The 24,069-nt window shown below is 48.4% G+C and overlaps 2 protein-coding genes across 3 annotated transcripts; both read right to left on the bottom strand.

Annotated features, from left to right (window-relative positions):
- Nucleotides 1-1,890: 1,890 nt before the first annotated feature.
- On the bottom strand, nucleotides 1,891-15,677 carry Surf6 (surfeit 6). Of its 2 annotated transcripts, none has more exons than XM_021154356.3 (5): nucleotides 15,489-15,677; nucleotides 13,070-13,273; nucleotides 12,681-12,769; nucleotides 4,028-4,228; nucleotides 1,891-3,886 (listed from the first exon to the last, which is right to left on the bottom strand). In XM_021154356.3, the coding sequence occupies exons 1-5, from the start codon at nucleotides 15,580-15,582 to the stop codon at nucleotides 3,407-3,409; spliced, it is 1,068 nt and encodes a 355-aa protein (XP_021010015.1). In that variant the 5' UTR covers nucleotides 15,583-15,677; the 3' UTR covers nucleotides 1,891-3,406. The 2 variants fall into 2 exon arrangements, with proteins under 2 accessions (XP_021010015.1, XP_029330454.1); XM_029474594.2 differs by having other exon boundaries at nucleotides 15,383-15,571.
- Nucleotides 15,678-18,105: 2,428 nt separating this feature from the next.
- Nucleotides 18,106-24,052, bottom strand: Med22 (mediator complex subunit 22). Its single transcript, XM_021156514.2, has 4 exons — nucleotides 23,699-24,052; nucleotides 21,762-21,842; nucleotides 20,860-21,068; nucleotides 18,106-18,834 (listed from the first exon to the last, which is right to left on the bottom strand). Exons 1-4 carry the CDS (start codon nucleotides 23,819-23,821, stop codon nucleotides 18,645-18,647), a joined length of 603 nt encoding a protein of 200 aa, XP_021012173.1. The 5' UTR covers nucleotides 23,822-24,052; the 3' UTR covers nucleotides 18,106-18,644.
- Nucleotides 24,053-24,069: the final 17 nt, after the last annotated feature.

Here is a 24,069-nt window from a genome sequence, read left to right as displayed (position 1 = left end):
ACATTTATGAGTTAGTCCATGAGGTCTTATGCCTAATCCTATTTGGCAAATGGATGTAACTCATTATGCAGAATTTGGAAAATTAAAATATAACATGTTTGTATTGACACTTGTTCAGGATTTCTTTTTGCTTCTCTACATACTAGAAAAGCCTCTAAAAATGTAATTGATCATTGCCTACAAGCCTTTAATGCTATAGGATTGCCTAAACTTATTAAGACAGACAATGGGCCATCTTATTCTAGCAAAAAATTTACTTCATTTTGTAAGGAATTTTGTATCAAACATAAAACTGGAATTCCTTATAACCCCATGGGACAAGGGATAGTTGTGTGCTCATCGCACTTTTAAAAACAAAACAGGGGCAGTTATATCCCCCAAGGGCACCAAAGGCACATCTTGCTTTTGCTTTATTTGTTCTAAATTTTTTGCAAACTGATGTTAAAGGTCAGTCTGCAGTAGATCTCCACCATGCCTGCCTGCTGCTATGCTATACATAATGGTCATGGACTTTCTGACAATCCTCTGTAAATTGCCTTGCACATACTGTTTTGCCACAGCAATAATAACGAAGACAGCCTCTGTCTCTTATCCTGAGTACAGGTGATGACTGTGTCTCTTCCCATTGGTGAAAGAATGACTTTATAATCTGACAAGTCTGGCTAAGTGGTGAGAAGGGGCTTGGGGCAGTTAAGTCAATATGGGCCTTTGTTAACTACCTTTGATAGAAAAACTGTTTCTTATACAAGGAAGAGGAGTTTATGCCTCTTGTGGTAACAAGATGAAGAAAATCCAGTAACCAGGCAGAAACACAGAAGGTGTCATTGGGATCTCACTCAGGCCTCCTCTGGGTTCTCCATATTGGAGTCTCCACTGAAGTGACTCAAGGCACACAGCACACTGTGACAGACAGTCTACTGCAGAGTAAACAAAAGCACACACCTTGGGGTGAAATGGACAAAGGACAAAGGGACCATTGTGCCATTCTTCATTTTTGGCAGACTTGACACTATCTAAAGTCTTTAGGACAAGCAGCTTCCCCTTGGGAACTTAGGACAAGCAGCTTCCCCTTGGGAAGGACATGGGACTTCGTGCTACCCAGACACCTGTCAGTCCTGTTGGATTTCCGTCCTGCAGCAGAGGTAGCACATGTGTCTGTTCTTCACCACACTTCCTGCTATACGGGAGGCTTAAAGTGTTTAGGTTTCCACAAACCAGACTTTAATAGTTCTCTCCAATGACTTCCACGAAGGTCTTAATGTTCTGTCTCTGCCCAAGACCAGTGAGATAACTCAGGTCTCATTTCTCTGAACAGCAATTACAGTCCTGCACTTCTGGGATAAACTTGCTTTCTTATACCACCAGATCCCTAGTGGACTGGGCCTACCACATCCATCATTAATCAAGAAAATGCCCTACAGATTAGCCTACAGCTCAATGTGGTAACATCTTCTCAATTAAGCTTCCCTCTTCCCAATTGATGCCAATTTGTGTCAAAATGACAAAGGCTAACCTACACAGACACAAATAAAAATAAAATATTTTTAAAAGAATAACTAAGGGAGGGCATTATTTCCAGGTTTAAGAAGGCATAGTTGTAGGGAGAGATTCCCTAATTGTTTGGTTGGGTAAATAAAGATGGCAGAAGCCAATCGCTGAGCAAAGATATAGAGGCTGGTTTTCTGGGTCCCAGGAGGAAGCAGAGGAGAGAAGATTGAGAAAGGGCCTTTTGGCCAGGCTATGGAACAGAGAAAACAGACACAGTGTAGACCTGGGTGCCGGAGACGGACCTCACCTGGGTCCTCGATCCACAGGCGAAACTCGGGTTCCAGTTACAACTGAAATCTGGGCAAGGAGTTGGCACAGATGACAAACAAATACGAACACAAGTGAGGGTGGTATCTGAATGTAATTTGGCAAATTGAGCATCAAACTTTTAATACAGAAGAAAATAGGGAAGATAGGTGACACATCAGCAAGGAACAATGAGGTTACCGGATGCTTAATGACTCTTACTCCAGTGCTGGGATTACAGCAGTTGGCCAACACTTCTATCTAGATCTGTTGTTTGTTATTGTTTTCTTACACAGGTCTCTACGTAGGCCTGGCTGGCCTCAAACTGAAGAGATCCACCTGCCTATGCCTCCTGAGAAATGGGACTAAAGGTGTGTGCCACCACACACAACAAGCACTTCTTAATTCTGTTCAGCCTTTAGTAATTACAAATAACTCCAGCCCCACCAGCCCACCCCTGCACCCAAGCTCTGGCCGGGGAACGTGGCTCTGCACCTATGTCAGGCCATTCTGCTCACCTAGTTAAAAGTAGCCCTATCCCCACTCACAACCTCAGCCTAGCCAGCATCCCGGGAGCCACTCTGTCCTGCCTCCTTTCCTCCAAAAGCACAGACTTATCTTTGGGTTTCTATTGCTGTGATAAAACAAAACAACATGACCAAAAACAACTTGAGGGAGAGAAGGGTTTTCTTCCTGTTACATTTCCAGGGAACAGTACATCACCAAGGGGAGCTAGGACAAGAACCTAGAGGCAGGAACTAAAGCAAAAGCCAGAGGAGTGCTACTTAATGGCTCACTCCCCACAGCTATCTTGGCCTACTTTCTTAAACAACCCAGGACCACCAGTCCGGGGATGGCACTGTCCACAAAGTACTGCTCCCTACTACATCTTTAAAAAGCACACCACAGGCTTGCCCACAGACCAAGGTAGTGGAGCTCACAGTTGAGGCCTCTCTTCTCTGACAACTCCAGCTTGTGTCAAACTGACATAAAACTAGGCAACATACAACCCCAAGTCTCAGCCACCAATTGGCTCACAGGTGACCAAACACATCCTGTGGACTCAGGAAGGACTTCAGGTTTTCAGCTGGATGCCAACACAAAGACAGCCCGGAACGCTGGCACAGAGACATAACTGACTGGATCAGATTCTCCCACCAACTCCCTGGGCTCTCTTCTGTCCCCAGGGACTAGTAAATACAGAACAGGCAGCCAAGGCTTTGTGCACTCACAGCCACTGGAAATGCAGGTGGGCAGGAAAGGGTCGGTGAGGGTGCCTCACTCTAACCTCTATCCTGACTCTGGAGAGTTCAGAACACACAGATACACACAGACATACAGACACGTAGACACACCTCTCCAGACTCGGGCACAGATCCCCTCTATCCCTCTCAGGAACTGGAGGACATGGTCCTCCTTAAAGATGCTGATGAAACAACCTGGCACATGGTCAGAGATCTCACTGTGGTTGTGGGTGCAAGAACTGTGTTGACCTCACACAGGAGACCCAGTCTGTTGCCTAGACCTGCACTAGCACCACGTACCACCCCAACCCTCAAGGATGGAGATGGAGGGAAGGGGCTGAGCCAGGAACTTGGCAGGTGCAAACTGCTCAGGAGAGGCCTGCACGCTCCAGGTCCTGGGGAAGCACCCGGCCCTTCTTGTGGGCCTTCTGTAGCCGTCTCTCAGCACGAGCTGCCTTCTTCTTGCGCAGGTTCTGACGCCGCTTGTCTTGTCGCTGCTGCATCTTTTCCACCACATGCTCTGAACGCTTCTCCCACTTACGCTGCCGCTGTGCCCGGCGCTTCTCTTTGCGCTTTAGGGCTTCCTGCAGCAGGTGTTCATCATCCCTGATCTTCACACCCTCAGCCTTGTACAGCAAGTTGGTCCACTTCATCTTGGCCTCCAGCTCCTGGGCCTTGGCTGCATCCTGATCACGAAGCTCGTCCAGGCGGCCCTGCCGTGCCTGCAGACGGTCCAGCAGCTGCCTGTAGTTCCTGCCTGTGAGTGGTGTCAGGTTCCCTTTCACCTTCTGCCTCTTCTCCTTCTTTCGCTGGGCCTTGCTGGCTGGCTCCTCTTCAGTCACTTCCACCTACAGGAAAGAGGCACATCAATATACCCCATCTCACTAGTGTCAAAGGCCAAAAGCTTCTGTCCCCTTAGCCGGGAGTCTCCAGCACGAACCTAGACCATCAGCAAGGGGCCAAAGGCACTCAGCCTAGACCACTCTCACCTTGTTAAAGATCAGCCCTGATTCAGGCAGCTCCTTGCAGGCCATTTTTGGGGTCACCTTGACTGGCTCCTCCTTTTTCTCCGCCTCTGCAACCTGCTGCTTTGCTAGGCGCTCCTTCCGTTTCCTCTTCTTGCGTTCCCTCTCCTGCTTTCTCCGCTGCCTTTTTTCGAGAGTGGCAGCAGACAATTCCTTGGTGCTACCCTGTGGGTAAAAGATAAAAGGTGGAGGGTCCACTCCTTAGGGTTTTTCTGAGCTCAAAGTCCCTTATCTGAACCGTGGCTGAGAGGAGATGAAAACCTCATGCAAGCCACAAGTCCACGGTGGCACCATCTCACCAATATGTGACCTGTCACCCAGATGAAACAGCACTGTTGAGGAACCCCGAGTTAGAAATCCTGGCAACACAAGGAAGACACTCTTCCATTGCTGGTAGGAGTACAAACTTGCACAACCACTCTGGAAATCAATTTGGGAATTTCTCAGAAAACCGAGAATAGTTCTACCTCAAGACTCAACTTATACCACTCCTGAGTATACACACGCAGAAGATGCTCCACCATCTGACAAGAACACTTGTTCACCTATGTTCATAGCAGCTTTATGCAAATAATAGCCAGAAACTGGAAACAATTCAGATGTCCCTTGACTGAAGAATAAAGAAAATGTGGTTCCTTTACACAGTGGAATATGACTCAGCTATTACAAACAAGGACATCATGAATTTTGCAGTCAAACAGAACTAAAAAGATCATCCTGAGTGAGGTAACCCAGACCCAAAAGGACATACATAGTATGTACTAACTTATAACTGGGTATGAGCCATAAAATATGGCCTTCCATATATGTGGTCTCCCTTTCCCCCAGCCTGGAACCTGCCTGCTCTAGGGTGGAGCTACCGGCTCATTCGTCCTGCCACGCCTACCTACTGCTGGACCTAAGTGAACCAGCGCTCAGGCTTAACGCTGTCTCAGCTTAGCCCATACCTTCTCCGGTATGAATTTCCTTTATCCTTTAACTATTCCATGGAGCTCCAAACCAGCAGTGTCTCTTCCAAAAATCCTTGTTTGCTTTTTTTTTTTTTTTTTTTAGGTGGGAGGCAGTGAAGGGCCTGCTCTTACAACAGCAAGGTCTCCAATCTCTCTCCCCCCTATTAATTAAGTTTAAATAGGCAATGTTTAACAGAGGTGATCAAATGATTTTCTCATCCGTAGATGAGTGGGCCTTTAACCTTGACTTGGGTGGACATTGACCTGATTCCTCCCTGAGTATTGTAACAACTCACATCTGTGGCTCTTGGTATCTTTTGGGGAGGGGAGGCAGAGCCATAAGTATTTTTGGTTTTTAGCTGGAGTCAGATACCAACCTCCTTCAAATCAGGTGTGTCGCACAGAGAACTCAGAAACGGTCAAACGAGTGGAAGCTCTCAAAAAACACTGTTTCCTCTGAGCCAATTCCCCTACAGGAGGCCAGAGATAAATTTTAGCTTTACAATTTGCATCTAAATAAAGTACCTTGACTTCTCCGAACAGAAAATTTACATTACTACACTCTCATTGCTTAAAATTCTTCCTTCTCTCAAGCAGGTCAATCTACATTCTCCGGTTCTCCGCCCCTACGAGCAAACAGGTGGTTCTGCTAATCTCCCTTCCAGGGACATCCCAGCATGTGGCTTTTCAGTCTAAGATAGGATTTGGATTTAACAGGAGAGCTAGGGAAGTAGAAATTTCATATATATTTACAAAGATTAGTTCTTATTTTGATAGATATAGGCTTAGTCCCTTAACTGGCCTCTGGCTTTTCACCCTTGCTGTTACTGCAAGGTGTCCTTAGTTCCTCAGGCTACTGGGAATAACAGAGATGAAGAGGAAAGACTTTCAGCTCCTATTTTAACCAAAATTAACGGTGTTAATACTGACGTAATTCTTGTCTAGGCCTTGCTAAATCTGAGGTTGACAAGTCTCACATAGAGGCCTCGCAATAACTCAGAATTGCGATACTGATTCATAATCATATGAATACGGTATGGGTACCGCTTGGCGCAGGAGATTACTGCGGAGGGAAGGTCCAGTTTGACCGTTTCTGAGTTCCCTGTGCGACACACCTGATTTGAAGGAGGTTGGTATCTGACTCCAGCTAAAAACCAAAAATACTTATGGCTCTGCCTCCCCTCCCCAAAAGATACCAAGAGCCACAGATGTGAGTTGTTACAATACTCAGGGAGGAATCAGGTCAATGTCCACCCAAGTCAAGGTTAAAGGCCCACTCATCTACGGATGAGAAAATCATTTGATCACCTCTGTTAAACATTGCCTATTTAAACTTAATTAATAGGGGGGAGAGAGATTGGAGACCTTGCTGTTGTAAGAGCAGGCCCTTCACTGCCTCCCACCCAAATAATAAAAAAGCCAATTGGCCTTATACTAAAGAGCTGGTCTTAACCCCTTCTCACTGTTCCCCTGCCTTTCACCCAAAATTGTGGATAATTATCAGCTCAGTGTTATTCCAAAAATCGTTTAGTTAAACCCAGCCAGGGTTCCAACGCCCTACTTAAAATGTAAACAGGTAGCTACCTATTCAGCACTAATTAGCATTATAAAGTCAGAGCCTACAGCCCAGTGCTGGAATCCCACGGATACAAGTTTTTTCTTTAGCCCTAAGAACTCAGACAAAACTATTGAACATAGATAATTTTTCTGCCACAGGCCACCCCCTTTTTATTTTTTGTTTTGTTATCTAATGGGGGGAAATGTGGTCTCCCTTCCCCCCAGCCTGGAACCTGCCTGCTCTAGGGTGGAGCTACCGGCTCATTCGTCCTGCCACGCCTACCTACTGCTGGAACCTGCCTTTGCCGTCTGGAGGCACACACGTGTTCGTCCTGCTACTGGACCCTGAGTTACTTGGCGGGAAATTGGGTTCCCTCCCCCTTCCTTTATAAACTGGGTGTCTGGAAATATTAAATTGAGCCTCGATCAGAATCTGTTTGTCCTGGCTTCATTCTTTTCTCTCGCCGCCTAGCCCCTCTTCTCTTCCAGGTTTCCAAAATGCCTTTCCAGGCTAGAACCCAGGCTGTGATCTGCTGGCCGGACACAACACATATATATGGATTACCAAGGTACAATCCACAAACCCAAAGAAGCCAACACTCGAGGGCCCAAGAGAGGATGCTTGACTCTTTCTCTGAAGGGGTAATAAAATAGACACTGGAAGTGGATGGGTGGGGAAACAGGAGGGAGAAGACATCGAGGGGATGGGAAAGAACAGGGGAGAGAACGGAAATCAGCAGTGGGCAGGTGACTCTAGGACTTGCCAGAGACCTGGAGCAGGGGGTGACTCTAGCTAAGACTCTTTAGCAGTGGGAGACATGGAGCCTGAAGTAGTCACTTCCTGTAGCCAAGAGGACTCACAGTGGAGGGATAAGGACACCAACTGTGATGGTTTGAATATGCTTGGCTCAGGGAGTATTAATGCACACTCCAGTGAAGTCTGCTTGGCAGGCTGTGAGGCCTGGAAGCACTCAGGAAGCAGGGAGTTTCATGGAAACTCAATTTCCTGAAACTGTGACATCCCATAGCACATATGCTCCAATTTTGTCCTTGTGAATGGATCTGTGTGCTTCCTTTCAGTATTGTTTTGTTCTAGGTGCCTCCAAGCAAGCACTTGCCAAATAGTTAAGCCACATCGATCTCTGCTTCCTGGCCTTCACCAATGCCCTAGGTAGTCCTTGAGCCGACCCTGGGCTTGGATTTCATTACTGAATGTTGCCTATCCAGTGACATTCAGAATTGCCTCTAGTATTGTAAGAGAGATAGTGAAAGACATCAGCCTTTACTACCTACTACATACAGTTAGAAATCTCAAGGCAAGCTTTGCAATGTAACTTTAGAATTATTATAGTTATATATGGCAGACTACATTACTTATTAGTAGAAAGTGTCCCCACAATATCACTTAGAATAAAAGCTGAGTCGCTCCCATATACAGGAATTTACAATGGTTTAGGAAGTAGATCCAGCTGTGGTTTTAGAGTATTGCATTATTCATTGGATGGTTAGCTAGAGCAGAACTCCCTAATTAGATCCATGACTTGGGTGTGAAAGCCCTTACCCTAGGAGTGTAAAGACCTCACACCTGGCTTCTAAGACAATAGCTGGCCTTATCTCAGCTGTTTTATTGCCCAGTTCCTGCCAGTCTTTGTGTTTACATTCCTCTGTTTTGTGTAAGAGTCATTAAGCATCCGGTAACCTCATTTGTACCTTGCTGATGTGTCACCTAACTTCCCTATTTTCTTCTGTATAAAAAGTTTGATGCTCAATTTGACAAATTACACTTAGACTCTACACACTCTCTCTTGTTGCTTCTGTTTGTCATTCGCTGACTCCCTGTCCACCTGCAACTAGAGACACATTCTATGCAGACAGGGACCAAAAGGGTCTGCGGCATTGTTGTAAGCAGTGTCACTGTTGGGGTGGGCAATGAGACCCTCCTCCTAACCACATGGCTGTCAGTCTTTTCCTGTCTGCCTTCGGATGAAGATGTAGAACTTTCAACTCCTCCAGTCCCATGTCTGTCTGGACACTGCCATGTTCCTGCCTTGATAATGGACTGAACCTCTAAACCAGTAAGACAGCCCCAATTAAATGTTACCTTTATAAGAGTTGCTTTGGTTAAGGTGTCTCTTCAAAGCAATGGAACCCCTAACTAAGACAGAAGTTGGTACCAAGGACTGGAGTATTGTTGTGATAGGACTGACCATGTTGTCTCTGGATTTGGGGATTTTTGATTTGGAAAGACATGGAATTCTTTTAGTGGGGATTAATGGGCCACTCTATTAGGACTATGGAAGACAGGGGTGCTAAGGGTGTTTTGAACTGAATAGGCCTGCTGGCCCAAGAGGTTTCAATGAAGAAGTAAGCAACCTGACTGTTCTTGTGGGATTTTGGTGGAGAACATGGCTGCTTTATGCCATTGTCCAAAGAATCTGTCTGAGGCTAAAGTGAAGAGATTTAGATTAATCGCTTTGACAGATGAAGTCTCAAGACAGTCTGTTATAAGTTCTGTTGTGAGCCGGGCATGGTGGCGCACGCCTTTAATCCCAGCACTCGGGAGGCAGAGGCAGGTGGATTTCTGAGTTCGAGGCCAGCCTGGTCTACAAAGTGAGTTCCAGGACAGCCCGGGCTACACAGAGAAACCCTGTCTCGAAAAAAAAAAAAAAAAAAGTTCTGTTGTGTAGTTTCTGAAGTTCACTCTTTTAAAGAGTGTTTTAATGAAAAGGGGCAAGTTGAAAAAAGGACAAATATAAAATGCATTATGGGCTGGTGAGATGGCTCAGTGGGTAAGAGGACTGACTACTCTTCCAAAGGTACTAAGTTCAAATCCCAGCAACCACATGGTGGCTCACAAACCACCCATGAGTTTCTTTGATAATGAGATCTGATGCCCTCTTCTGGTGCGTTTGAAAACAGCTACAGTGAACTTATAATAAATAGATCTTTGGGCTGGAGCAAGTGGGGTTGGCCAGAGCAAGCAGAGGTCCTAAGTTCAATTCCCAACAATCACAAGAAGGCTCACAACCATCTGTACAACTACAGTGTGTACTCATATAAATATAATAAATAAACCTTAAAAAATGCATTTTAATAAAGGGCACCAAAAAGTGAAATGGAGCTGAACCCTATGTTCAGGGAGATAAAGGGAGTGGTGACTTTTGGGGCAAGATCCCACCCAGCTAAGGTTAGGTCCAAACCTTTAATCCCAGGAGAGATGGGCAAGCAGATCTCTTGAGTTCAAGGTCTATCTACAGAGCAAATTCCAAAACAGCCAAGCTTAGGCAAGTGAAGGAATTGGAAAATAGAAAGCTGATGATAATGTGGTGTGCCAGGTTTCAGGCCCAGCAAGCAGCAGAACTTAGCAGCTTCAGCCATGTGGCTCTGGCTTTATAGTCAGGAATGGAAGGGACTACTGGGACAATTGATGCTGGTTAGCTAGAGCTAAGAAATTAGCAGTGATTAAGAGACCAGCATCGCTAAGGTAAAATCTTCTGGGAAGTGTTTTCTGAGAGCACAAAGAAGCTGTGTTCCAGAGAGCCAAGGTTGTACCTCATACTGCAGCGAGTCTCCGTAATGTGTAAAAAAAAATCACCCAGGTGACACTGGTTTTGAAGGCATGAAGGGCAAGCCGGGCATGGTGGTGCACGCCTTTAATCCCAGGACTTGGGAGGCAGAGGCAGGCAGATTTCTGAGTTGGAGGCCAGCCTGGTCTACAGAATGAGTTCCAGGACAGCCAGGGCTACACAGAGAAACCCTGTCTCGAAAAAAAACAAAACAAACAAACAAAATGAAGGCATGAAGGGGTCATGGACAGTAGCTGAGCTTGCCACCGTGAGAGGTCAGGGAAGGACATTGGTGAAGCTGCAACCTCAGTTGCAGTTGAAGGCCCAGGACTGAAAGGGTTTGCAAAGTTGAGTCTTGGTACCATAGAGAGCCTACTGGTGAAGCCTAGTCCCAGTGGAAGACCCCAGCGTACTGGAGATGCCAGTAACCATGGGATGATCACCAAGAACAGCAGTAGTAGTGAAGTCCACCTGAGCCTAGAGTGTGACAGAGAGCAGAGCTGGATAAGTGACAAAAGCCCTTTGGAGGAAGACATAAGATTGTGTATGGATTCTAAACATTGAAACAAGAAGCTGTGAAGCTGAAGTTGACTTGGGGATCCCAAGATGTTAAAGATGCCAGAGCCATAGGCTACCTGCTGAGTAAAGCTGCTAACAGGGAGTAGAACCAGCCAAGGAGAAAGAAGTTTGTTACAGTCAACAAAGATGACATGGAGTTGGAGATTGAAGACTGCTTTGACATCAGACAGAGATGCAGAGTTGAGTTTGCCCAGCTGGTTTCCTGTGTTATTTTAGGGATTACAGTTAAGTGATTGGATGAATCTCAGAAGAGACTTTGAACTTTTAACTGCTGAGACTACTATAGATTATGGGAACTTTGGAGGCCACACTAAATGTATTTTTTTCTTATGCTATGCTATAGACTCATGTGTTTGAAAAAGCCTATGGGGACCAGGGAGTGGGATGTGGTGGTGTGAATATGGTTGGCCCAAGGAGCTGCACTATTAGGTGTGGCCCTATTGGAGAAAGTGTGTCACTGTGGGGGTGGGCAATGAGACCCTCCTCCTAACCACACAGGAGTCAGTCTTCTGTCTGCCTTTAAATGAAGATGCAGAACTTTTGGCTCCTCTAGCCCCATGGACGATGCTATGCTCCCACATTGATGGTAATGGACTGAACCTCCTTTACCTGTCCTTTATAAGAGTTGCTTTGATCATGGTGTCTCGTCACAGCAATGGAAATCCTAACTAAGACACCAACCTACCCACAAAACCTTCAACCGAAAATGTGTCCTGCCTATAAAATGCACAGGGACAAAGATGGAGCAGAGACTGAGAGCTCGGCCAACCAATGACTGGCCCAAATTGAGACGCATCCCGCAGGCAAGCATCAATCCCTGACACTATTAATGATACTCTATTATGCTTGCAGAAGCCTATCATAATTCTGAGAGGTTCCATCTAGCAGCTGATGGAAACAGATGAAGAGACCGATAGCCAAAACATTAGATGGAGCTCAGGAAGTTTTATAGAAGAGGTGGGGGAAGGACTAAAGGACCTGGAGGGGATAGGAACCCCACACAAAGACCAACAGAGTTAACTAACATAGACCTATGGGAGCTCCCAGAGACGGAACCACCAACCGAAGAGGTGGACCTAGGCTCCTGCACACGTAGCAACTGTGCAGCTTGATCTTCATGCAGGTCTCCTAACAACTGGAGTGGGGACCGACTGTCTCTGATCACTGTTGCCTGCCTATGGATCTGATTCCCCCATCTCTACCATTTGTCTGGCCTTAGTGGGAGAGGGTGCACTTAGTCCTGGCAGTGGCTTGATGGCCAGGGCGGGGAGACATCCTATAGGGGCCTCTTTCTTCTCAGAGGAGAAAGGGAGCGGGAATCAGGAAAGGAACTGGGGGCACTCGAATTGGGATGTAAGGTAAATTAAAAAAAAAAAAAAAATTCAGGGCTCCGGCATATCAGAACACTTCATCTTTCACTGTCCTAGAGTTCAGAACTTAGGCTGGGTTTCTATAGTAGAGTGGCTGTGCTAACCACTAATATCTTCGACTCATGAAACACACAGGTTGAGCTCTCCCTGCATCCCTTCTGGCGCCACAGCCAGACAGCAACTGCTGCGCTGCAGGATGAATGAGGGCCTTTGAGCCTTGATCCCCACCTCTTAGTAACCTGGAGACAGTGACAGGGAGGGTGAGAAGCTAAAGCTCAAGAAAAGAGCTAAGAAAGGGGGACAGGGAAGCCAGCACCATGCCGCGGAGCCAAGGCTAGTCAGGCCACCTCACCTCTTCTGGACACTGACCTTTAGAGGGACAATTCAGGCTGTGCTCCCCAAAGGAGGGAAGCCATGCTTCTGAGGGACACAGCTTCCAAGGGGCAGATGATACTGGGGACTGAGGTACTCCAAGGAAAGAACTACACCTGCTACCTCAACCAAGAGGTGGTCCGCACGCCACAGTAGCACAGACGTGGGGAGGGAAAATATTCTACAAGCCTACCCCAGGTGTTCAGGAAGACTCCTCGTTTACCTGGCCTCGGGCCAGCTGGATCTTTTCATGCAGCCGCTGTCGCAGAAAATCCAGTGCAAAGACAGACTCCGGTGCTGTGCCTTGGCTATCTGCAGGGAGGGAAGCTGAGCTGAAAGGAAGTTGCCCTCCCGCCACTTCTCCCTACCTCCCTCAGGGCTACCTGGGGATTTACAGGCCACCAATAAGAAGTTCTGCCCAAGCTCCTTTAAAACACATCACTTGCAGCTGCATTATGCGATTGGTTCCTATGACACAGAAAGACAAGTAGTGCCTTGTCACCTGGTTGTCATGCAGAACAGGACAAACTCCGGGTAGCACTGTGGAGCAGTGGGGACATTTGTGTCTAGGCCCATCCCAGCCCTGACCATGCACATCCTGGAGCCACTTACCTTTAGGGGACCCCAGGGAGCTGAAGTTCTTCTCTTGTTTGGATACCATTGGGTTCTTGGGCCTAGAAGAGGTGGGAGACTTCTTGCCCAGGGGTTTAGTCTTGTGATCCATAGCTTTCTGTTCCTGCTCCGGAGACTTCTTTTGTGTTTTCTTCCTTTTCTTTTTGGGGAGGCCAGCAGCTTCTGAGCCTTTTGTTCTGACACCTGAAATGTAAACCAAGCAGAATCCCTTCTCACCAATTCAGTAAAGAAAGATAATGCAAAGAACCAGGTAGCTAGGCCAGCACCACCTATCCAGAGCTTACAACCACCACCTGCCAGGGCAGCAGGTGGCTATGTAGCTATAACCCCTTAGTACTTGGAGGCTAAGGCACTAGAATTCCTGAGAGTTTGATGTCAGGCTGGGCTACATAATGAGATCCTGTCTCCAAAGAGCAAAAATAAATTATTATTTTTTAAATGCAAAACATACTCACCCACTTGACAGGGCAGTTATGCACATGAGGAATAGAATACCAAATATGGCTTCAGGGTGGTCACCACCCGAATATCTACACATAACCACCTCTTCTAGGAATAAATGACAGTACTGCCACACACTTTCTCCTCACTGCCCAAAACTCAACACTAGGCTCATGGATAACAATTTCCTCCTAAATAAAACCTGCCAGCAGGGTGTGGTAGAGCACGCCTTTAATCCCAGCACTCAGGAGACAAAGGCAGGTGGATCTCAGTGAGTTCAAAGCCAGTCAAAACCGGAGAGGGAGAAAGGAAGCAACCAAGTATACCAGCCTTCCACCTTGGAGGCGCGCCCCTTAAACTCAGGAACCAAACACCAAGGCTTAGAAGTCCCTGAAACTGACCAGATTCACTAGGTCCCCTCTTCCCCAAGCATATATAAGAAGGCAGAGTATCACTTAATCAAACAGAAGTACATGAAATAAATACTCTCCAACTTCTGAGCTGCCTGCAAGTTGTGCAGTGCACTTCAGGTTTCCAGCTTTTGTGATCCATCACCCATGCTGGGGTAAAGCTGTGTTTGAATCATTTCCACTCCTGTAAGTCACCCCATAAGGCTCGATTCATTTGCCTCTCTGGACTTCAGCAGTATTCTGCCTTTGGTTCTGCCAATGAGATTTCCTGGAAAGAAGCTGTCTGCAAACTGACTCCTCCATGTGACTAATAGATAACAAACGTTTTGGAATATATTCACTTAGCAGACCAACCTAAAAATTAAGAAGCTATCAGCACCAGGCACGCCTTTAATCCCAACACCCCACTTCAGAGGCAGATGCAGACCGATCTCTGTAAATTCAAGGCCAGCCTGGTCTACAGGGTCCAGGACATTACAAGCTACACAGAGAAGCCCTGTTTGGGGGGTGGGAGGAACTGCCATCAGCATCTAGTCCTAAAGAAAGCCGTCATTTTGCTATACGACCTGGTATACACTCTAAATGTATTTTAAACCTGCCTTGACCTTCTTCGTCTGTCAAACTTCAAGAAACTACTTCCAGGAATATTTTCCCTTGGAAAATGGGACTTGGGGAAACCTAAATCCATGTTTACAGGCCACCATCATTCCAAATGGGCTCCAAACCAAACTCTTCACTGTGCTCACGTGCAGCGTGGGTGTGTGTCCTGGCTGAGCAGGTGCTCATGTGTCTTCCTACATGATACCACACAACAGCTCTCACACACATTAGACAAGTATTCCAACACTAAATCATACTTCCAAACCTCCTTTTTCTTTTGGTAAATTTATTACATTTTAATCATGTGCACCATAAATGAGGGTGTCTGTGGAGTCCAAAAAGGGGTGGTGCTGGGAACAATCTGGTCCCTACCAACCAGGCCCAGAGGCAACTTAACATTTTATGATTTAAGACTTGCTTCCAGCCGGGCGTGGTGGCGCACGCCTTTAATCCCAGCACTTGGGAGGCAGAGGCAGGCGGATTTCTGAGTTCGAGGCCAGCCTGGTCTACAAAGTGAGTTCCAGGACAGCCAGGTCTATACAGAGAAACCCTGTCTCGAAAAACCAAAAAAAAAAAAAAAAAAAAGACTTGCTTCCACTTCCAATGATAAGAAAATGTTAGCGCTTTAAACTAAACAGCCAAGAATGGAGTGTGCGTTCTTTCAACACAAGAAACACATTCACAGACAAGGGCTGAAAAACACACACGCCAGTAAGAAAACTCTTCACACTTGTAGTAGCAAGCCCGATTTTCTTCCCGTTCGAGTCTGGTAATTTCCTAACTCCCTCCTACTCCTTCAGGGCCCAGAGCTCAAGCTTTTGCTGTCCCCGCGAGTACCCACCCGCTCGAACTCATATCCCTTGCGGGGGGTCCGGCCCCGACCTAGGACAGCGGGCTCCTTACTGACGGCGTCCGCTCCCAAAGGCTGCTCGGGCCGGATGCCTTACCCCACGTGCTCCTCTGCCGCTCAGGGCCAGGCTGCGCGCAGATCTTCTTGGCCAAGTCCTGCAGATAGGTATCCTTGGCCAGGAGAGAAGCCATGCTGCCAACCAAGACTGGGGACCAGAATCGGAAGCTCCGGCGGTCGAGCCCCGCCGGAAGCTCCGTACACGCAGGTACCACCAATAGAGCGGCGTGACCCCGCCGGAAGTATCTTATGCGCAGGCGCAGCCTGGGAGCACCGGAAGCCACCCCCAAGGATTAGCCGTAATCTAAACTCCAGGTTAGCAAACCAGCCAGCCAGCCCCGGAAGCCACAGAGTAAATCCGCTAGCAACTGCTTTCCTCTCGGAGCTCAAATAGCCATGCCTGGCGGGCGGGCTACTCCTCAATCTGGAGATCTGAAAATGGAGCCTGTAACCTGAGAGGGCTGGGCTCCCACCGAGCTTGATGGTCCCGGCAGACCTGGGCTACTATATAGCTCTTTCCCTACAACTGAACTGAAGGTCAGAACCCCGCCTGCAGGGGATGCCCAGCATCCTACTGCCAGTCCCGCCACACAGAGCAAAACGCAGTCAGGTATAAAAAGACGTGGCCGGGCGTGGTGGCGCGCGCCTTTAATCCCAGCACTCGGGAGGCAGAGGCAGGCGGATTTCTGAGTTCGAGGCCAGCCTGGTCTACAAAGTGAGTTCCAGGACAGCCAGGACTATACAGAGAAACCCTGTCTCGAAAAAACCAAAAAAAAAAAAAAAAAAAAAAAAAGACGTGGGCCACAACTGGAGACCTGAGTATGGCGTGGATCCTAGATTACATGCGGTAGCAATGAATCTCAATGGTGGTGAGCCCTTAGGAATAAGAAACTACTTGCAGATGGCATTGAAGCTACTTATGAGAAAATGAAGAGAAAGGCAAGCCCAAAGAAGAGCCTGCCTGGTAGTTTTTTGGGTGTGTCCCAGCAACTCAGAAGTTCATGAAAAAAGGTGACACACAATTTACATCACTTGTGACTCTGAATTTCTAGAACACTAAATCCCCAAGCAGTATCTCCAGGGAGCTCTGGCCCTGGCCACACAAGCAGAGGAAAGACAATGGTGCCCTTTAAGTGAGAAGTTTCGCTTTTAAATGTGAACGACAGAATTGACTAAACAATAAAACACTGTCTTTCACTAAAGGTTTTGGAATACCTTCTGAACTGTTGCTTTTGGTGTTTTCCCCAGCTCTTCCACCCCGTGGCTAAGCTTTCTCCAGGGCACTTACAAGCTCTTCCAACAGTTAACACTGCTTTGACATCACTGCTGGAAAACTCCCACACTGGGGCAGTGACTTGCCCCTAACTACACATTCGAGTGCAATGTTCTGTCTGGCTATTGTAGGTGCTGGGTCACCTGGTGACCAGCCTGTGTTCCTTATGGACCCAGGACTACAACCATGGATGAGGCATGCTGATGGTAGTCAGGAGTGACAGGCTGAATGCACACACCTGCCCTAGAACCATGGTTTCTGTATGTCAGCCGTGAGCCTGATACTGAGGGGCAATGGGGTCTGAGCTCCCAGTTTCTAAGATCTTCACTTCCGAGCAAGACACCTCACCCTTTCCGAGCCCATGGCCAGTCCCTCTAAGATGCAGGCATGATAGCTCTAAGTAGGATGGCAAAAATAGGTGGCATCAAAGGTACAGGTGCCGCAGTCATATAGCTTGCAGTACTAGCGGATTCTTCATCCATTTATTGTATGTCACACTGTCTTTGCATCTCTGAGTCTCTCACCCATGTGTGCAGGTGTGAATGGTTGTGTATATGTATGCCTGTATGTGGTGGACATGTGTGATGAAGTGCAGGCCTAGGCCTCACTCTCCCATCTCCCCCTCACTCCCTCTTCCCACCAATGTAGTATTCCCTGCCCTGAGCACAGTGGCTTAGGTGACTCAGCCACACTGTGGATTTGGTTGGCCAGGTTTCAGGTCACAGTTTTCTTGGCTGTGGGATGATGCTAGTGTCTACTTGAAGATCCTCCAGCCACATGAGAGATGTGACAGGGTGGTGACTCAGTGGCTGCTTCCCTACCTCTCAGGGCTCTTCTTCCACCCCAGAGGCAGGGTAGGGCAACTAGAAGCCCCTATCTGGACTCTTTATTCCCATTATAACAGTGTTCAGCCCTGATTTTGACACCTGTTATTACAGAGACATCTTTGGGCCTGCACCTGGCCCACAGCCCACACTACCTGTGATCAGGGGTTGTTTACCCCTGCCCAGCCCCATCTCAGAGCAGCCCCGCACTGGAGTCCAAGTGGCTAAACTGAGCCCCTGAAGGGGAAGTGACCAGAGCAGAGGACACTACTAGACTTGGAACTTCTGTGCTGGCTACCTGGGGTTCTCTGGGCTGAGCGGGCCAGGGCCCCCAGTCTTACCTGGTACCTGTTTACCCTGACTGTTTACCCACTTTCTGTTGTTCAACTACAGCCTCTGAACTGAGAATTTGGGACTTATTTTTCTGATTGTAAAAATAAAAAGTGCCATGCCATTTTTATAACAAAGAAAAAAAAAAAAAAAAAAAAAAAAGGAGGGGCTGTTACTCAAGGAACCCAAGGGCAATCTTGGACTAATCAAGAAAGACAGACAACAGCACAGAAAGCTAATGTTTTATTCAACGGTCTCATCTCAAAAGTAGCAGAAGGAAATGGTGGGAGAATCCAGGAAGACGCCCTGGCTAGCTACCTCTCACACAATCTTGGACAGTCAGCTGTGACACAGACATTTATGCTCCAGGCAGCAGGCAGTGGACAGGGCTCTCTATAGAACCTGAACCTAAGGATGGGTAACTGGACTTGACTAAGGTCCACTGAATACCTCACAATTCTAAACAAACTGAGGCTGTCTTCCTATCACCAACCACCCTCCCTATTCAAGGTCTTCAATGGGACAAACTTCCACCTGGCAGTCAGAAGGGAGCCACTTGCCTGTAAATAACTGGACAGCATTCCCCAACTATCACGGGGAACTGGCCCTGGCCTGGACAGGTTCCTGAGGCTACAGTGGCTCCTGATCCCAAAGTCCCCAAGGGAGCTAAAACTGAAAAAAGCTAAGCTGTGGTGGGTATCCACAGCACTTCCTTTCTGATAAACTAGGGCCCTAGGGAGGGCTACCCTGCGATGGTACCCCAAGAGGCTCAGGTGTGTTCTGTAGGGCCAGGGCCACCACCATGGGAGTGGACAGGGGCTGTAGACTGTAAGGGACCAGCACCAGTCTCCGGGGACGCCAGAAGAGGGACTGAGAGGCCATCAGCAGAATCTGCGTCGAGGTCCAGCCTCCAGTAAGCTTCACACAGAGGCAGGTCATTAGCTTCGCAGAGACTTGAGCTTTGCCACCACAAGAAACCCCCAGGAGTGACAGGAGCAGGCAGAGGAAAGCCAGGGAGGGGAAAGCAAGACAGATGCAGAGTTAAGAAATGAACATCACCTGACTGCCTCCCCTTCTTCTCCTCTGTGCTGGCCCCTCTGCTAAGCGGTTCTGGCCACTCTTGCATCCAAAGAAAGGTGGTGTCAACAGGCCATGTGACTTAGGCAAGCTCTCCCCATAGGTCCTTCCTGACACATAGGACTCTCCTTGTTCCTATCAGTCTCTACCTGTTACCCATCCCTTACCAGTAGGGTAGTGATGAGACTTTACAAAGAGCTCCTGGTGGCAGACCTGTTTCCATCCTTACAGGGTCCTGGCCTAACTGGGTAACAGTCAGCAATACAGGTCTGGGCATTTCTCTATATACCACTACTCTAGCTCTACAGTTCTAAGCCCCAGACTTTACACATTCCATTTCCTTACATTACACAGGGAAAGCCAGAGACAGGAGGAGGCAAGCACAATGCCTCAGTGGTCATAGCAGTGGCTACCTGGACCACATCTGTTTCTACAGCTGTCTGATATGCACAAGGCCCTAGCTTTCTCCCATGCCTGCCCCCAACAGTCTCTCGCAGAACTACCCAAGACAAAGGGAGTAGCATCCCCAGGAGAATGGAGGGAAGGCAAAGCCAGAAAGAGCAAGCAGTTCATATACAGGCAAGAGTAGCCATGCAGAGGGGACGCTGGGCAACTGGTGGTGGTGTGGGCATGAGGCTGATAGGGGCAGACAAAACCTACTGCTTCACCTACCGAAGAACTCTGCCATTTAAGGAAATTCCTAGGCATGGGGCAGCTTCTTTACCATGAGGAATATGAGAGAGGTGACTGCCTAAAGAGGACACAGATCATCCCAGAAACTTATGCACGTGATGCAGAGGGGCTGAGGCTTTGGAAACCCGGCACTCTGGGTTCCTATCTGAGCAATTTATCCCCTCAACCCTTGTACAGGACTGAGTCACTGCCCCAGTACTCATCCACCCAAGTGTCCTTGAAGTACTACAAGGTAGTGACAGGAGATGTGAAGGAACCCACCCTGGGTTGGTGTAAGTCTCTGCCACTTTGGGGTACTTTGGAGAACTTTAGAACTACTGAAGCTTGGCAGTGACACTGAGTCTAAGATGGGAACAAGCCCTAGAGCACGAACCACTGCAGCACTGGAGATCTGTAGTTGACTGCAGCTTCTGTGCAGCAGCTGCAGCAGCAAACCTACCACCAGGGGGAGTCAGGCAGGGCTGAATGGAACCTTAACTTCAAGCTAATGGGGTGAGGCAAGGCCTCCATTCTCCAGCCTGTTTCCGAGGACATATTTTACACTGGACTCTTGATTTCTCAAGGCCTCTCTGGATCAGAAAGTTTCAGGTTATCAACATTCTAAGTGGCCCTGTAGAGAGCTAGGTGACAGATCCTGCCTGCTGCTATCCTCTGAGACTAACATAGGTCTGACACCAAGGAGACTCCAGCTCCGTGAATAAGGCCGAGCTGACATCCAGGTATCTTGGGCCCAGGAGTCAAAGCCGCCCTGCTTGAGTTCCTTACCCCTCCCCCACCACCCCTCTCCAATGTGAGTCTGATGACATTCACATGGATCTGAATCTCTGAGCAAGCAGTAGGCAGGGCTGTCTCAGGAAGTGACCTGGAAGGCCACAAGGGACCAATTCAGCCTTGACTGAACTGTCTAGACAGACAAGAGATTTAAAGCAGTAAGGCAGAGACTGTGTTGCCCTGGAGGGCTTCCTCGCCCCCTGGGGGATACCCTTTTCTGGCCACGGCCGCTGACACACAACCAAGTCCTGTGTTTTCATCCCTCTTCATTGAGGGGAAGGCCTGGGCCCCCGCTGGTGGCTGGCTATGACTGTCCATCAAACGAGCCAGTCAGGGGTTCTGCTGCCAAGGAGAACTTGGAAAAACACAAGGCCATTGCAGGCCCTAGCTGGTCTGGGCAGGCAGCAGGCAGCACCTGCATGGCAGTCCAGCCCTATTTGTACCTGGACGAGTAGTACTCCTCCTCCAGCTCATACAGGTCAATGGAGACCTCATCCCGCAGGGTGATGAGCTTGCGATCACACTCCTCCTGCAGGGCTCGAAGCTGCTGGTTACGCTGGTCGATGGCTTCATTCACAGATGGGAAGTCATTGAGGATCAGAAACTGCTTGAGATCGGATACCAGCTTCATCAGTGACTCACCAGCTCGAACCTGCACCATCGTAATCAGGGTAAAATATGAAAGGAGGCAGAGACAGTGGCCCTGCTCTGTGTAAGTGCTGCTGAGCCACCAGTGCAACCTGGAAATCTGGTTTATGTTCTGCAAAGAAAACTACTGCCCTGTACAGAGGTATCTGTGAGGACTGAGGCACGGCCAGGGAGACAAAATCAGTACCCTCCATGACCAAGTGGGCTAAGTTTGCTCACTTAAAGGAGTTTTCCTTCCCCAACCACACCACTCACACCATGTACACATCCCGCGTATTCCACTCAGAGCCAACAGAAAGCCATGCCGACTTTCCTCCTGACTCCTTCTTTCCCAGATATGGCACAACTGCAGGTTGGGCAGTCATGGGCATCTGTGCCCCACACAGCTGCTGATACCCACTGCATAGACACTGCCTACTGGGCTTTCTCTGCCAGATCAACAGGCTCACATTTCACACAGGACTCATTCCACCATTTCCTTTTCCATTCGCAAGCAGCCTTGGGAAACCTTCATGTCAACAGGAACAGCTGCCTTCCTTCTCATCACCACCACAGAACGGACAAGGCCCTCCTCCCAGTGCCATGAGGGGCAATCCCCAACACATGCTCTGCCCACCCCATTGCTCCCTTGTTTTCCTCTGCTACTCTGGACTCCACCTACAACCCCTCCATGGTGTCTTCTATCCCACGCACTCACGATGTTGGCTGCTCGAACGTGCATCTCGTAGTTGTCCTGTTCGCCCTGAGTAGCCCGAGACACCTGTGTCTCGTCCTCAATCTGAGGGCAAATAAGAAAAGCCTAGAATCAACACAGGGAGCGGCCACCTGGCTTAGCCACCAGCACCACCCCCCTTCATGTCTTTACCATAGCCTATCAGGCCTTCCCCCAGATCCAGAACCTACTTCCTATCTAGACAACTGGCAATGTCTCCAACCCCTTCTTGTTCTCTGGGTGACGATAGATTACTTCATCTCAAAAGGACACTGCCCAGTCTTTGTGACAGTTTATAAGAAATAAAATGTTCGATTCCCGGCAACCACAAGGTAGGTCACAACCAACTGCAATAGGGTCTGATGTCCTCCCTCTTCTGTCTGATGTTCTCTTCTGTCTTGCAGGTATAGATGCAAAGAGAGTGCTCATATACATTAAATAAATCAATCTTTTAAAAAAACATTGACTTATTTAATGTATATGAGTACACTGTTGCTGTCTTCAGATACACCAGAAGAGGGCATCAGATCCCATTACAGATGGTTGTGAGCCACCATGGGGTTGCTGGGAATTGAACTCAGGAACTCTGGAAGGGCAGTCAGTGCTCTTAACTGAGCCATTTCTCCAGTCCTTAAATAAATAAATCTTAAAAAGAAAGAAAAGGGCCGGGCGTGGTGGCACACGCCTTTAATCCCAGCACTTGGGAGGCAGAGGCAGGCGGATTTCTGAGTTCGAGGCCAGCCTGGTCTACAAAGTGAGTGCCAGGACAGCCAGGGCTACACAGAGAAACCCTGTCTCGAAAAACTAAAAAAAAAAAAAAAAAAAAAGAAAGAAAGAAAAGATGTTCAATAAAGGATTAAAAAGACACACTTGGGCTGGTGAGATGGCTCAGTGGGTAAGAGCACCCGACTGCTCTTCCTAAGGTCCAGAGTTCAAATCCCAGCAACCACATAGTGGCTCACAACCATCCGTAATGAGATCTGGCGGCGCCCTCTTCTGGTCTGTCTGAAGACAGCTACAGTGTACTTACATATAATAATAATAAATAAATAAATCTTTTAAAAAAAAAAAAAAGACCCACTTTCTGATCTCTGAGTTTAAGGCAGGATCTCACGTAACCCAGGCTGGCCTGAACCATGTAGTTAAGGACGGGATGGCCCTGAACTTCTGATCCTCTGTCTGCACTTCCTAAGTCCCGGCATTAAATGGCTGTGCAAACATCCAGTTTGTTCAGTGCTAGGGAACTCGGGGTTTTGTGACTGCTAGGCAACAAGCACTTTATCATCTCAACAACATCCCAACCAGAAAGTGGCTTTTGAAGTGATTCCTCCTGGGCAGGCACCATGTTGAGCAGTTGCCTAAGCAAAAGCAAGGCTTCCTCACAAAACCTGAACTGCTGGTCTTAGCTTACAGGTGGACCAGCTGGAGCCTGACACAGACCTCAGTGAGCTTGAGGCTTCTCAGAAATTATTTAAATAGAACAGCATTTCTCAACCTGTGGATCGCCTTTCACAGGGGCTAAGACCATCGGAAAACACTGGCATTTACGACTCAAAGGGTAACAATAGTTCTGTAGTTGTAACAAAAATAATTTTATGGCTGGAGGTCACCACAACATGAGGGTTGTGGTGTTAAAGGGTTAAACTCACCAGTCATCACAAGAATCTATGGCAAGGGTAAACCTCAGCCCAGGTGGCTAGTGCCCAATAGCTAACGTAGAGCCCTGGCAAACGGGCCAGAGTTCTCCTCTCTGCTCTATCTGTGCTTGTCACTATTTGGCTCTTCTATTTACCTGCTGTCCCATTACTTTTAACGCCTCCTCGATCCCACCCGCACCGGTCAGGTGAGTCACATTCCCTCTGCTACCCCAGGCAAAACCAGTCCCTGCCTTCTCCCATGGCTTCGGAACAGCTACCACGCACCTTGGCGGTCTTGATGATCTCGGTGAAGTTGTCCATGATGGACTTGATGTCGTCTTTGAGCCGCTTGTTGTATGACTGCAGCAGCGTCTCCTTGCTCTGGGGCAGGGCTCTCTGCTGGGCCATGGCGGGCCCTGGACGAGAACCAGTCTGGTCCGGCCCGAACCGAGTACGCAGGGCTGGGGACCGGGGTTTCCGCTACAACAGCTCTGTCCACGAACACACGCCCGGCAGCAGGCCCTTACGGCGAGGGAACAAAACGCCCGCACGCTCCTTCCCGTGGCTTCTGTTCGCTCTTGGGACCTCCCGCCGCCTCTCCCAGCCTGCAGTCGGGCGCCAGGGCCCGCCCACCTGGACGAACGCGCAGCCGCGGG

Source organism: Mus caroli, unplaced genomic scaffold, assembly GCF_978045245.1.
Source record: "Mus caroli unplaced genomic scaffold, Mus_caroli_1 scaffold_2, whole genome shotgun sequence".
Taxonomy (NCBI): domain Eukaryota; kingdom Metazoa; phylum Chordata; class Mammalia; order Rodentia; family Muridae; genus Mus; species Mus caroli.
The sequence above is the reverse complement of the archived record's forward strand: the minus strand, read 5'-3'. Positions and strand labels throughout refer to the sequence as shown.